The sequence below is a fragment of the Dunckerocampus dactyliophorus genome, chromosome 20 (assembly GCF_027744805.1).
Source record: "Dunckerocampus dactyliophorus isolate RoL2022-P2 chromosome 20, RoL_Ddac_1.1, whole genome shotgun sequence".
NCBI classification, from domain to species: domain Eukaryota; kingdom Metazoa; phylum Chordata; class Actinopteri; order Syngnathiformes; family Syngnathidae; genus Dunckerocampus; species Dunckerocampus dactyliophorus.
Genome location: NC_072838.1, coordinates 17,348,785 through 17,364,682, shown reverse-complemented (window position 1 = coordinate 17,364,682; position 15,898 = coordinate 17,348,785). Strand labels below are relative to the sequence as shown.

Below are 15,898 nucleotides of genomic sequence, written 5' to 3'. Positions count from 1 at the left end.
CACACACACACACACACCTCAAGCAAACAAGGACACACACAGATTAAACACTGACAAAATCATGCACTGCCTGTGAAGGGCTTTCTCCGCAAATTCCTCCAATAGAAGCCAATGTTGACGTATTTTAGAATATCCGGATAAACCCTTTCAGCATTGCAGGTACACAAGCATGCTTAGCGGTCTGTACCTCGACAGATGGGAGCGGGGAAGTCCCACACGGCCGTGTTCCCGGCATTGAGGATGCAGGTGAGCGTGGCGTGCCCGTCCAGGACGTAACCGGACACGCAGCTGTAGCGCACGCTGTCCCCCACAGCGAAGCGTCCGCCGCCGCTTAGCACGGCTTTGGGCGGGACGCCGGGGTTCCCGCACGATGTACTGTGGAGTTCTGCAGGACAAAAAGACAAAACAGAGAGAGGATCACTTTATTTGTTCAATGTTCACTACATGTTCTCTGCATGTTCATCGAGCGACTGAAGTGCATCGTGAGTCTCTCCTGAACCATAAACAGCAGCATTCTGCACTGGCCACCTGGTGTCATTAACCTTACATTGATGGGACAACAGCCACCGCAGGACGTACGCTGTCAATGCTAACGTGTGAGTCCATGATATGTCTTATTTATGTCTTAAATGGCTTATTTGATCTTATGTCTACTATATTGTGAGTGTAAAGGCGACTATAGGGGTGTTATTTGTTTCTAGAGGGCTCTAACCATGTCAGAATGTATTTAAAGATGGGTTTTCTATGTTGTAACTACAAAAATATCCCATTTATGAATATGGAATCCTACTTTGAGGAAATTCACTCATCAGGGTCAGGTCTGGTAGCAATGAACGAGGGCCATAAGCGGTTGCAAATCAACGGAAATTGCTTTTGTGAACACGCGTGTTGCCCCTCATTGGCAACATATGCAGTAATATATGAAAGCATAGCTGCTCTACCTAGTGGACAAGTTGGTAAACTACAGTTTCCTTACCGGCAACAAACATTTTTTACCATAAACACGCCACATTTCAATATGGACCATCTTAAAGCGTGACATGTGTTCCGAACGCAAAACAATATTTCAGGGGCGGATGCGTGTGACAAGCGGCTATAAATCAAGTGCATCCTGGTGGGATGGAACAGCATTACAACAATAGTTGCAATTTATCTTGATGACTGAAAAGGAGTGTGAGGCCCTCTGGGAAGTCAGGCTATTATAACCGTCTGCCAAGAGCAGACAAGCGCCCGTGAAGATGAGCAGATGTTTGCCTTCACGTGCCGCCGTCGTGTGCCAGGAAAGACCGGGTCCGACAGCAAAGGAAGCACTGGTGCTCTCGCCGCTCGGTGCCAAACTTTGGGGGGTTTACATTCAGGGAAAACGCAGTCGCTGGAACGGAACAGACTCTTCTTGACAAGTATTTCAGTCCTGTCAAGGAGCAGGACGCTCTCCTGGGAACAGGCGCCATTATGAAGAGTGGAATCCCTCCGCACGGTGTGAATCAAAGATGGGACAAAATGCTTGTCGGAAAAACAGGTGGAGGTGGGAAGATACGGAGATATGTGGAATTGATTCATCGTGTCTTGAAAGGGCAAAATGGAGTGCACGACTCGTCTGCAACCAGCAGGGGCGCTGGTGATTCAATGAAAGAAGCACATCGACTATGAATTGCTACTGCAGCCTCTGTGGGCAGCACGGACATCCCAAAACAAGGTCCGAACATTCAGAAACACTACATGAAATATTCAGAAAAAATATATACATTCTTTTAAATTTCCACGATATGATATTAAAGAACAAATATATGTTGCTCCCGGTTTCACACAATCCTGCAGCTCTTTCATCCTGGAGCCCCCTGGGGGGGAGGTAGTAAAATAAATGCATAAAATAATAATCATAAATAAAGAATTACACTAAAAACACAAAGATGTCGGATACAAATTTAATATTTAACCAAAGTCTCTTTATGTTTTAAACATATTTTATTATTTAATAAACGCCGCAAAGACGGCAAAAAAATGATCTGCTTATTATTGCGTTGCAGTTATTAGATTATGGTTTGGGTATGTGTTGTTTTTTTAAATGTAAAAAACATCCTAAATTGTTAGGTAAAATAATATCTACACATATGTGTACAGTTTTATTAAAAACAAAACAAAAATAATGCATGCGCTATATTCAATTTAATTCATTCATTGATTCGTTAAATTCGTTTTTACTAAGCAAAAAAAGATTTAAAAAAACACAAAAGTATGTTTTGCAATAAAAGAGTATGAACATGATATTATTACTGTAAATTATAAATATTATATATTTACTATTATATTATTGAGTTAAAATAATGATAATGGGAAACAAGTGTGCGCTATACTTAATTTTAAAAGATGAAATAAAATCATAATTATAAAATACTAAATAAATACATACAACAATAAAGTAACAAATCCTCCCCAAAAAGTAAGCTATCTAAAAGCTATCTAAAAGCTATCTAAAATGTATCTAAAAGCTATCTAAAATGTATCTAAAAGCTATCTAAAATGTATCTAAAAGCTATCTAAAAGCTATCTAAAAGCTATCTAAAATGTATCTAAAAGCTATCTAAAATGTATCTAAAAGGTATCTAAAAGCTATCTAAAATGTATCTAAAAGCTATCTAAAATGTATCTAAAATGTATCTAAAAGCTATCTAAAAGCTATCTAAAAGCTATCTAAAAGCTATCTAAAATGTATCTAAAAGCTATCTAAAAGGTATCTAAAAGCTATCTAAAAGCTATCTAAAAGCTATCTAAAATGTATCTAAAAGCTATCTAAAAGGTATCTAAAAGCTATCTAAAAGCTATCTAAAAGCTATCTAAAATGTATCTAAAAGCTATCTAAAAGGTATCTAAAAGGTATCTAAAATGTATCTAAAAGCTATCTAAAAGCTATCTAAAAGCTATCTAAAATGTATCTAAAAGCTATCTAAAAGCTATCTAAAATTTATCTAAAATGTATCTAAAAGCTATCTAAAAGCTATCTAAAAGCTATCTAAAATGTATCTAAAATGTATCTAAAATGTATCTAAAAGCTATCTAAAAGCTATCTAAAAGCTATCTAAAATGTATCTAAAAGCTATCTAAAAGGTATCTAAAAGCTATCTAAAAGCTATCTAAAATGTATCTAAAATGTATCTAAAATGTATCTAAAAGCTATCTAAAAGCTATCTAAAAGCTATCTAAAAGGTATCTAAAATGTATCTAAAATGTATATAAAATGTATATAAAATGTATCTAAAAGGTATCTAAAAAGTATCTAAAAAGTATCTAAAATGTATCTAAAAGGTATCTAAAAAGTATCTAAAAAGTATCTAAAATGTATCTAAAATGTATCTAAAATGTATATAAAATGTATCTAAAAGGTATCTAAAAAGTATCTAAAAAGTATCTAAAATGTATCTAAAATGTATCTAAAATGTATCTAAAAGCTATCTAAAATGTATCTAAAATGTATCTAAAATGTATCTAAAAGCTATCTAAAATGTATCTAAAATGTATCTAAAATGTATCTAAAAGGTATCTAAAATGTATCTAAAAGCTATCTAAAATGTATCTAAAATGTATCTAAAAGGTATCTAAGTATCTAAAATGTATCTAAAAGGTATCTAAAATGTATCTAAAAGCTATCTAAAATGTATCTAAAAGGTATATAAAATGTATCTAAAATGTATCTAAAAGGTATCTAAAAAGTATCTAAAATGTATCTAAAATGTATCTAAAAGCTATCTAAAAGCTATCTAAAAGGTATCTAAAAGCTATCTAAAAGGTATCTAAAAGGTATCTAAAAGCTATCTAAAAGGTATATAAAATGTATCTAAAATGTATCTAAAAGCTATCTAAAAGCTATCTAAAAGCTATCTAAAAGCTATCTAAAAGGTATCTAAAAGCTATCTAAAAGGTATCTAAAAAGTATCTAAAAAGTATCTAAAAAGTATCTAAAAGCTATCTAAAAGCTATCTAAAAGCTATCTAAAACGTATCTAAAAGCTATCTAAAAGGTATCTAAAAGGTATCTAAAATGTATCTAAAATGTATCTAAAAGCTATCTAAAAGCTATCTAAAAGCTATCTAAAAGCTATCTAAAAGCTATCTAAAACGTATCTAAAAGCTATCTAAAAGGTATCTAAAAGGTATCTAAAATGTATCTAAAATGTATCTAAAAGCTATCTAAAAGCTATCTAAAAGCTATCTAAAAGCTATCAAGTTGTCATCTGCAGCCATGATGAGTTCATCAATAACCACGCTGGTCCCTCTCGATGCGTATGCTGCTGGCAGATGTGTACTTGTATATACACTTCCACACGCACTCATATACAACCAAAGGGGGGGCGGCGCTGCGAGCCATAAAGCAGGAGGTTGATGGGACAACGGGGACCCGCTCTGCTCTTACAGTTGGAACTTGATTGATACGAGGATGAAAGTGTGCAGACAGATAGGATTTAGGGAGGGATGGAGAAGAGTTCAGCGGACGTGGGGGATGATTGTGAGGGAGACAGATGGGTTGTGCAGGAGGGGGGAGGACCAGAGGATGCTGGCCCATCTTTCTGGTCGTCCTATCGGGCAGCTGTAGACGAGTGGTCAAACTGGGGGCGACATTATTTTGGATTTGATCTTAAATTCCACATCGTTTTACATCCCGGCTGAAATATACGCGTACTGTATAGTCACCTCAGTCTGTCTGAACTCGACAAGGCCAAGCAAGCCCTATTAACGCCTCATTAGCCATCATGATTGACTGCGGCTAGTAGTGTCTCTTTGGCAGTGGAAATGCATTTGCATGTCAGCACCAATACTCAGAGGGACGCTAAACTGTAAACGTGTGCTGTACAACTTCCCCAGTGATTCATTCAACGGCCATCTCTCGCCTTTGTTTCCACGGCGACGTGAATCACTCAGGACACTCCTCTCTGCCGTCAAGCTGGAAAAAAGTGGAACGAGCAGCATCCATTACGCCTCTAATGATGGCCGCCTCGCTCAAAAAACTTTTAGACTCCATAAAAATGAGATAACAAGCAAAGAATGGACTTAATAGCGGGGATAAATTTGCCTCAGAATGAGTCTCCACTGCAAACAAACTATTAAAAAAAGTACAGTAATTAGTTGTGTTTTAGTGTTGCTGTGGAGTCTTCGCCGACCACCCTGATTCTTCTTTATCTGAATACTCAAGAAACACACGCAGGGTCATCCATCAGTGGGGGGTTGGTGTTACCGCCTGGTCACCTATTGGTTTTGGAGGAGTCAGGGTCTATCAGTGACGCATTTAGTGCCACACACGCACACACGCAGACACACCGTCTTAGTCAGAATCTTCTCATTCCTGTTTCATTTTGAGCCTTATTGCCTACAAAGGCGCCCCCTTGCAAACACCCTAACAGCAGTACGGCATATGACCCTCCGTCTAAAGATATCATCTCCCTCATTTGTTTGTGTCACTTTGGAGCAATTTCATGTTTTCATGACGTCATGAAGGAAAAACCTCCTCCCTCAGGCTTCGCTACACATCTTAAAGTAAAGGCTGGAGCTCCACCAACTAACGGGGATACATCATGAGGTCCCCGTGTACAAGACAGCTGGATGAGCTTTTCCCGTCATCGTGGAGCACTTGGTCCAACTCACATGCCAAATGTCTTTCTCTTAAAGTGAATGTTTGTTTCCAAGTGAGCTCAGGGGAAGTTACGACAGGCCGTCAACGTCTCAGGCAGGAGAAAAAAGAAGCACTCGATTTGCTCACCCGCACAGTACGGGTAATCTCACCTCAGTGGGGCGTTTTCTCTATGTTTAGCTGGCCTTGCCTTCTGTGGGTTGCTAATATGCTCGTGCACGCAAACACACAGAGACAAGGTGGAGCTGCACACATCTTCAACTCTCACATGAGTGTACAACACCCTCTACTGGTGGAAGGAGTAAATACAATAACAGACACATACAACAGAGCAGCAATAGATCATGCTAATATGCCACAAGGACGCAGAACACAATGCAGCGTTCATACGCTGCTGATGAAAATCTGCAAATCCGCAAAAGGTGAACCGCGATCTAGTGAAGGAACACTAAACTGAAAAATGGTGGTACGCGAACCACTGTACTATTATCCAGAACCTTTTAAAACGGGCTCTATACCATTGAATCTACAGTATAGATTAGGATGTGTTGTGCACTGAGTTCCGAGTAAGACGCGGACACTTGGCGGCCTAATGAGCTTCTGTGCGGTCTTGTCTGGGTTGGGTCAAGGCTGGGCTGCAGTCCAGCATCTTCATGGGACTGAACATCATAGTGACAACGGCTGATGGAACCCTGACACTACAGAGAGGCACTGAAACGCACAAGTAGAAAGTGTGTGTGCGTGTGTGTGTGTGCGTGTGTGTGTGTGTGCGTGTGTGTGTGCGTGTGTGTGTGTGTGCGTGTGTGTGCGTGTATTGATCATCTCACAAGGGCCGCATTCATTTACTCAGCTCTGTTCAATGTCACATATAACATCTGATCTTCTTTTGGAAATCTCTCTCATGTTGTGTCTCCTAATGGATATTGATTTCGTTTTGGGGACACACTGTAGCTTTCTCCCTGCCGTCTCGCTCTCCACTCTCTTCATCACGACCTCTGAGGTGAAGCCATCTTCACCAGATGGCACTCGTCTTACCCGCTAGTGTGTGCCTGTGCGTGCGTGTGTCACACTGCGCCACAGCTCTGGCACACTGGTGGCGATGTCGGACACGTAACGATTTCCTATTGGCCGCCGGCCCCTCCCCGGGCCTAACGACCCATTATTGATCTGGCCAATTAGCATTCACGCCTTTAATTAATACTGAAGCAGCCGCAGCTGCACACAGCTACTTTTAATCAATGCTGAGGCGTTCAGGGAGGTGGGGGGGCAGGGGTTGTCGGTCATAGCTTAATAGTGTAGCTCACTTTTAGGAATAACAACAAGCTTAGTGTGGTGTTTGATCTGCACATGCATGGGTCTAACCTTTAAGAAAAACATCGCAGTCTTGATTCAAAGCTGACACCGGTAAACAGCCCCCCCCACCCCCCACCCCGTGTAAAAGAGCTTGTCCGTGACCTCTCGTAAATGCTCTGATCTGCTTTGATAGCGCTGATTATTGCAGAAAAACAGAGTCAGTTCTTTAAACCCGCAGACCTTTAAAGGGCAAGGAACCATATCTGGTGGCCGGAGACGCCATGGACGCCTCACTGTGAAGCGGTAGAACCATGTGACACTTCCCCCCACCAATCAGCGACCAAAGGTCATGGTAATAAGGAAATTAAATATAATGACAGACAATTATATCAGATTGGAGATTAAGAGTCAGTCTTGTTGTCGTTGGTGCACATCTCCTTCCTTTCAGAGCGTTCCTTTCATCATGACTTGAAAAATATACTCAACAAAACAACCTCTTGTGCATAGACACTGGAAAATACTCTATTTTAACATATGAAATATTTGTATAAATACCAAATTATTATTATTATTAGAAGTAGTAGATGTAATACTGTTTCTATTTATATATTTTGTCATAAAACAAATATTATAATTTGTTAAAAGATGGCCAAAGACGTGCACTTATTTTAATATTTTAATGTCATGATTTAATTATCAATCAGTATTACATTAAAAAACAAAAAATGTTTAATAAATGTTAAAAAATATATTAAAATGAACTATGTCTGTAAAAATATTGAAAACATTATATATATATATATATATATATATATATATATATACACACTGCTCAAAAAAATTTAAGGAACACTAGGAAAACACAGCAGATCTAAACTGGGGGAAAAATGATGTTGAATATGTTTCCTGATAATAAGTGGGTGATGTATTAGTAACAAAATGATGCCACATCATTTGATAGAAATGAAAATGATCACCCTATAGAGGGGGGAAATCAAAGACACCCCAAAAATGAAAGTGAAAAAATGATGCAGCACACTGGTCCATTTGGCTAAAATGTCATTGTAGCAACTCAAAATGATTCTCAGTAGTTTGTGTGGCCCCCACGTGCTTGTACGCATGCCTGACCACGTGGGGGCATGCTCCTAATGAGACTACGGATGGTGTCCTGGGGGATCTCCTCCCAGATCTGGACCAGGGCATCACTGAGTTCCTGGACAGTCTGAGGAGCAACCTGGTGATATTTATATATATGTGTTATATATACTGTATATGATGAATAATGTTAATTTTGCGGCATGATGATAATATCATAGTACTTCATTAACAACAGCTGTCCTTCCAAATGTTCTTCCTGGGATGAGTGGAGGTGCCGCAGGACCACAGGAATGCATGATTGCATGCGTACAGTCATATAGACATATGCTAGACATACTGTATGCTACAGTGTGTACACTGTAAGGTTTTTTGAGCCGTGTACAGCCACACACGCTCAAGCTAACTAACGCTCGCCATGCAGTGAAGCACACATGCAGAGCAGCAAAGTGGAGGTGAAGGAGCTCTAATTGGCCCTGGTGGTGTGGCTGAGCATGCAGCTGGACAGCTGTCATTATCCCTCATTCAATTACAGGCAGGAAGAAGAAAATACAACGTAAGTAACGTAAAGCGGGCTAATGGACACGCTTTCAGGTAATTGTGTCGGTGCCAAAATGACAACACTCACATGTCAACCTTTGGACCTTTCAACTGCAAAAGCGACCATTGAAAATAAAACACTGTTGTGTTTGGATGATTGGCTGCTCAGTCAACTGTGTTCTTTATTTAAGTCCAATGTTCAAATTCACTCCAAAATATGGGATCCTTTACGGTATAGCGAGGAAAACGTTCATTTATTTAGAGCTTTTAAATATGCTGATGTTTAGAATAATCTCAAATCGTATTCAATTCAGTTATATATTTTTAGGTATTTCTATACTTTCTATGCTAATGATATTTATATCTATATGTTTATTTATTTTTTATTAATTTGTATGTTTTACTATTTTTGTTGCATATTAAATCTTAATAAATATATAATTATTACATACCATTACAATAGTATTATTACTACAAAAAAAATTACATTTTACTTAGCTTAAGGCTGCACGGTGGCATAGTGGTTAGCATGTTGGCCACACAGTCTGGAAGATCTGAGTGTGAATCTCCGTTGCGCATGTCTGTGTGGAGTCTGCATGTTCTCCAGGTACTCCAGTTTCCTCCCACAGTCCAAAAACATGCATGTTGGTACTCTAAATGGTCCATAGGTGTGAATGTGAGTGACAGGTTGTTTGTCTATACTGTATGTGTCCTGCCATTCACCGCTGACCAGTCCAGGTTGTGGATAGGTTCCAGCATGCCCCCGTGACCCTACTGAGGACATTCCAGCCTTGGAAGAGGACTTTTAGCTCGCCCTAAGTCTATTATGACAGGAGAAAGGACCAAGCGTCGCCTCAAGTTGCTTACCAAACTTGGTCGATCCTGTGACACGAGACACCTCCTCGCTGCGGGTGGGAAGGTGCATTTCCGCTGCGTGTGTAATAAAACCCAGCAAGACATTTGCGCTCTCTTGCCGCCCTGAGTCCTTTAAGCTTGCTCTCCACTGCGTCCTTAATGTTGGATCTCCAGCAGCGTCAGCGACACTCACACTCGCATGGCTCCAAACTGGTCTGCCTTTGCTGCCGTGTGATGTTGCTGATTATTCTCCTGTCTTCCTGCTCTTAATGCTTCCATGAATAAGGATAAGTGCATATAATTACTTCACCGCCGAGGCAGCCAATCAAAAGTGGTTTGGGAGCGAGCGGTTTATTGGAGATGTTCATCACCGTCCTCGCTTTTCGTGAGGTGTAAACAAACCTTTGGCCAAATGTTGCGCTGGGCGTTTTGTGCGTGAAACAACAAGAGCTTCCCGTCTTGTGGATGATGACAAATACTGCATGAAAAGCGAAGACTGCTTTGAGCGTCACGCACTAAACGTACGAGCTAAGGTCAGGCACACTGGACGGTTCACCTTGTGGCTGTTTCGATGGCTTCAAAGCGATCTGAAATGTTCATGCTTAGTGCAGAGCTGCATCATCACCTCTTTTTGCCTCTCCCGTAAAAAAACGTAAAAGATGGGATTGAAGACTGAGTGAAGATCCAACAGTGCAAAATGTCAATTCTTGCAACTGCTCTTAAAATCTGGGCCGTGTTTATCATGATAGAAAGCACAGAGAAGCCTCAAGAAGCCATGACGTCAAACCAACTGGAAGTCAGCCATTTTCAACCAAAACTGGAATCTATTTGATTTAGTCCAAATGCTACCAAACTGGAACCAAGAGTACTCGTTCCAATTTATGCAGAACTGTTTGCCTCCTTCTAGTAATAAGATTGTGGATCAATCATTTAAGTTTGTTGGTTCAGAGCTTCAATAAAGTCTTCCCTTGTTAAATGGAGCTTACGTTCCTCAACTTTTGCGATATCAAGTGTATTTTTATATCCTCGTTCGCCACCCGCTGTGGATGAAACTAGTCCGTCATCCTTTTGTTCAACGTCTTCCCAGCGTGATCGTCTTTAATGACGGGCTTTACAGCTTTGGAAAGGCTCTTTTTTGTCGAGGAATTTGTCACATTGTCAAATGGCAGATCACTCATCGCTGCATTAATCTTCTCATATTAAAAGCCACGTACTAAAAAATCCATTATCATTATCTGTGTGTGTGTGTGTGTGTGTGTGTGTGTGTGTGTGTGTGTGGAGCTGCAGTTGTTGGCATTTGAAGAATTTGCTTTTGAGCATGTGTCTGAATGACAGCGCGGCAGATCCTTTATTAAATGTGAAGGGAAGGAGCCGTCCTTCCGCCCGTCAATATCACTGATATATCACAAATATTACACTTGAATGCACGAAATGTCAAAGAAGAACTAAGTTGGGCAAAGTGAACAAGTTGCCCAAAGTTCCGCCAACAGAATTCTTCAATTGGTTTTCATCTTGATGCAAAATAGGTGGGATGATTCCTTGATGTCCCAACTTGGTAATATGCGTTCATGGTTGAAAAGGACCTTTGTCAACAACTCCACACTTGCTTCCAAATAACACTTGCATCCAGTGGACGTTTCTACTGACTCGCACGTCTTTTCTGTTTCATTTTGTGAAAAATGCAGAAACAAGGCAGGATTTACACGGCACGTCTCAAGTGATGCAATTTCATTCTTTTCTGAGGCCAGTTTGACTCAAAAAACAAAACAATGTTTAATAAATGAGAATAGCACCTATCTCAAGTGTGGATGAAATCAGTATGTATTCATTATCTGATCCAATCAACACCCCCACTGGAAATCAAAGCAAAAGCAAAGCCTATTGAATACGGTGGAAATGTGTTCCATTAGAGTTGAAGACTAAATCAATGCAAGGGGGGAAACCTCAAATACATCAGATATTGAAATAGCACACCCACAGGAAGTAAAAACTATGAAAACTAAAGCATAGGCTGTATTGTATGTGCTGACATATCACTGTAATCTGACCAGGGCCTTCACAATCAGGAGTGCTGGCCCATGTCACATACACACTATTAAGCCTTGGTCACAAGCGGTCGTACGGGTTCCTACGGCCGGTCTACGTGCAAGAGGGCACGCAGGATGTGCTGATTTTTGAACGGTGGACCGACCGCAGACGTTCTTTGTCAAGTCAAACAAACTCGATGAGCACTTAGATTTTTTTTCAGGTCGCAAGATGAATTTATGAACTTCGTACGTCTTTGTGTGTCGTCTGTACGGCCAATGTGTGTTTTTCGTACGTTTTAGTGGTGTCAGGTTTGGGGAAAATGTTTTTTTTTTCCCCATAAGTCACACTTGCGGACTCCTGTGTGTGTCGTGCGCACACGTGCACCCCAATACACACTTAGTACATTCAACACACTAAGATATTTCTTATGTGCTCCATGCGTGTCAAGATGTTACTTCATCGTCACTACAACTATGTTCTCCAAGAAAAAACAACAACAAAAAAAAGCAGCAATTTGGGGAACGGCAAACAAAAATAAAAAAAATAAAAATAAAAATCTTACATCTGGCTGGGACCTAGGTTTTTTTTATTTTTTGTAGCCAGTTATATCATGAGATACACTGTTTTGGATAGTAATTACACTGATAAATAACCTTTTTCCCCCTATTGTCATGACCGGAAGGAGCCGCGGGTTGCCTACCCCTGGACTAAGAATATCCAGCAGTGTCAACATGTTCATTTCGAGTTGAAAAGACCATCAAATCTTGACTCAAATGGGGAAATAACCACCCCCAGGCCAACTAACTGGTATTTAGCATTCCATATATTTGAATTACTGTGTGTTAGTTAGTTTCCGAGCTTTTGAGCAGTTGTTTAGGCGCCTTTCGAGCCGCCTGTATGCACATGCTGGTTGTTTCAGGTGTCCAGTCAATGTGAGCACTGGGATGCTCAGGAACCTAATCTTACCTCATCAACCCAATGCTTGTTTTGAATCGAGCTGCATCAGAATTAGCTTGTTGTGATGATGTTTCCACTGTGGTAGGAAATCCATTTATCCTGCCGGACCAGTCAGAGTCATATACTTTTATCAACTTTTTTCACAAGCCTTTGGTGGGGGGGGGAAGAATGAACATCTTCAGCTCTCATTTGAATATTCTTTTAAATCTGAGAAATGCCTTTAAATGGATTTTGGCGGAAGTCATCCGTCTGGCGTGGTAAATGGATCTCTCTTGCTTTCTTGTAACGCTTTTTTGGACACACAAATAAAAAGGGGAAAAAAAAGTTGACTCATCTTTTATCCAAGTTGGTGCTGACGGAGGTGCAAAAAAAAAAAAAAAGTGGTGTAGCGTCATCCGTCTTGCTCAAAACTCAAAGCATGGCCGCGTTCTCGCTTTACTTTCTTTTTCCAAGCACTCCGTCTTGTGCTGCAAGTGTGATTGCTCATCCAGGGACGCATGAAGTCCAGGTACAGTAAATGCTTGTGTGAGTGTGTGCTGGGAAGATGACTGTATCCTCGCCATCTTTGTGTGTGTGTGTGTGTGTGTGTGTGTGTGAGAGAGACGAATGCAGATCGTCCTACAGATGGGCCATAAAAGCAGCAGCTTGTAATGAAGCAACTGAGACCGGAATCATGGTTATGGCGGACCAGAGGCGGGTGGAGGAGAGCGAGCAGAGACAGAGATGGAAAGATGAAGCTAGTAATTAGGGAGGAAGAGGAGGTGAGGATAAATAATTGAGGGCGCGAGGCAGTAACCCAGCGACAAGGGTCCGGCGAGGCTGCTGGCGACCGGATAAACCGTTGTAATCAAAGTATGAAATGTCTGCAGTAAACTTGGGGAGAGGATGAAAAGGAAGGCCGGACAGAAGCCGGAATGGCAAGGAAGGGATGAGGGAGAAAGCTGAAAATAAGGCACAAAAAGGGATGTTTGTATCGGCTGATTGATTTATATAAATATATTCAGTCTCTCCAAGGTAATTAAGTTAAGACCAAAGTTACTTGTATCTACTGTTGCTGTGAGCTGAGTGTCATGGAGTGTGTCGACTGGCAAAGGTACAGGAACACTGCCGGTGTTACCATACCAGTACACAGTACCACATACCCAGTGCTAACTGGGCGTACGAGTGTCTCGACCAACGTGTTTCTTTTAGACGAGAGCGTCTCTCGCTGATCTTTTGCTTTGAACAGTTCAACGCCAGTTTCGTGTTACAAGCTGCTGGTTACGTACCAGCAGGCATAGTGCAGGACGGCTATTTGGGGAACCACTGATGGCATCATAGACGGCCAACATACTGTAGATGACTTCCAGTTCTGGTTGCCATTTCGTTAGCAAGCTATGCTAACAAGGACGTTTGTGATAAAAATAAAAACACATTCACCGTTGGACTCATGCGGTGTTTTAATAACACAAGACGTGCGCCGTATTTTACGCTAACCGGAAAATGTACGCAAACCAAGGCAAAGTTTTGTACATTTTCGACATGAACTGAAAAACACGCTAACTGAGGCGAATGCTACACTCCAATGTAATAGATACCGTATATCACATACAACAACGCAACATGACAGAAAGACGCAAATGTTCACAACTGTAGCATAGTACTACGGTGCTAACATCACGCTCGCATTTGAACAGAAACCTCATGCTAGCTAGGTTAGCCTATTTGCATGAAGAAAAACAAACGTACATGTCCCTGCTGTGTTGTAATATTTTTAAAAGTAGCAAAGTTCTTTGTATAATTCTTAGAATGTTTTTCATTTTCCAAACACATTGGTACACGTTCCTCATTAAAGACTGTGGTATTGTTTTCACAGTGAGAACATGTTTCTAGGCTTGTAAAAATGCTAAAAGTTAGCTTTGCATTACACCACATCATGACAGTTAGGAGAGTTTTATTGTTTTCATCGCTAGCTTCCTTTTTCAAGTTTGTATGGAAGTGTTATACTTTACACCTTTGTCATTACACTCTAAATTGAGTGTTTATGCTTCGATATTAAAAAGTGACCGACTTCTTTTTGCACTTTTATGACAATCGTGTTAAAATGTACAATTCACAGCGTAAGTGATGTTATGATGGGGACAGTTTGAAAAAATCCATCTAAAGTCTGAACAAACCACAGGTGGGCCATTGTGTTCCACCTTAGAGACTCCACTGCCGCTTGTGGAACTTCTTAACATCGCTCCCACTTACGGGACGCTTCCTCTCCTCGTGACCTTTCCTGAAGTTTCCCTGCCGCCAACTTGGATGAAGTCATGAACACCAGTGCCTCTAGGGGTCGCCTGAGAGTGTTTTCTTCTTTCTTTCCTCTTTGCCGCTACTTCAGACGCATCTTTTGACTTGTCCTCAAAGAAAGTGACAGCGAGCGAGCTGACAGCAAGGCCCGTGCAAGGTTAATGCTGCTAAGTGATGTATGAATCATTAAGCAGTGCGCCATGTACACATTAGGGCCCAAAGAGACACCCTCAGCCGTGTCTCTGGAGGACTCTGCTGCTGTAGACTTCAGCAAAAACTACGTGTGACGATGTGCTAACAGCGTGAGCGCATGTGTTGCTTGGCTCGCTTCAGTGTGAGCGTGTCAATCTGTGCGGGCTATCTAACAGCCACGCTTACTGCAGTGTGACTTATTAAAGTGAACGCCGCCACAACAACAAGCCCCCCCCCCCCCGGAGAGCCGAGTGACAAATACATGGAAACACACTACAAAACCCGCTGGCACAAATGCAAGGTGCTATTTTTGGGTTTGAATACATTTGGATGGCGCTGTTTCCCGCATGGAACGCCTGCTTTCATTCGGTCAGTGGTGAAAGGGTGAGTCCAAAATGTAAGCATGACATAACAGCCAACGTTCTTTCTTGAATTCAATGGTCTTGGTCACCTTGTCTATCAAAGTTCTAGCACTCGCAACTGCTGGCTTATTTTGCATTCAGTTAAAAAAAAGCACAGACGGACACTCGGAAGCACGCAGTGCGCTTGCACGCCTCATCAGCGCAGAGTGTACAGTGTTTACTAGGAGGAAGAAAGGAGACAGACACAAGGTTGTTAATCGTGCTGGGTGTGTTCTCCAAACAAAGACACAAACGCACGATAAAGATGAATAAAGGATCCGTCTATCGGGTCCCAACTGTAAAAGAAGCACGATCCATTCTTCACAGAGACCAAGGCACCAACACATGGATGCTTTATTCGCAATCATTTTTGTCCAAAACCTGGGCATAGAAAAACAGAGTGTACAAAAACCTAAACACATAATTTCCCCTCAAAACCGAACCCCACAAAAGTGGAGCATACACAAACCTTGACGGTGTACCAAAACCAAGACATATTTTTGGCAAAAGTCTTCATACAAAACTGAATCCTACAAGACCCTGTTTAAACCAGAACCGCAACAGTGTATGAAAACAAACGCATTTTTGGCAATAAAAACCAAATCCTACAAAACCGGCGGGTCATACGAAAACACATACCGTGT

General features: G+C 41.0%; 1 protein-coding gene across 6 annotated transcripts in view; it reads right to left on the bottom strand.

Annotated features, from left to right (window-relative positions):
- The window catches only part of csmd3b (CUB and Sushi multiple domains 3b), a 285,038-nt gene that overhangs the window by 170,998 nt on the left and 98,142 nt on the right, over positions 1-15,898 (bottom strand). For all 6 annotated transcript variants that reach the window (XM_054763453.1, XM_054763451.1, XM_054763454.1 and 3 more), the window contains exon 4: positions 188-385. In XM_054763453.1, the coding sequence (XP_054619428.1) occupies positions 188-385 (198 nt within the window). The remainder of the gene's footprint in view (positions 1-187; positions 386-15,898) is intronic.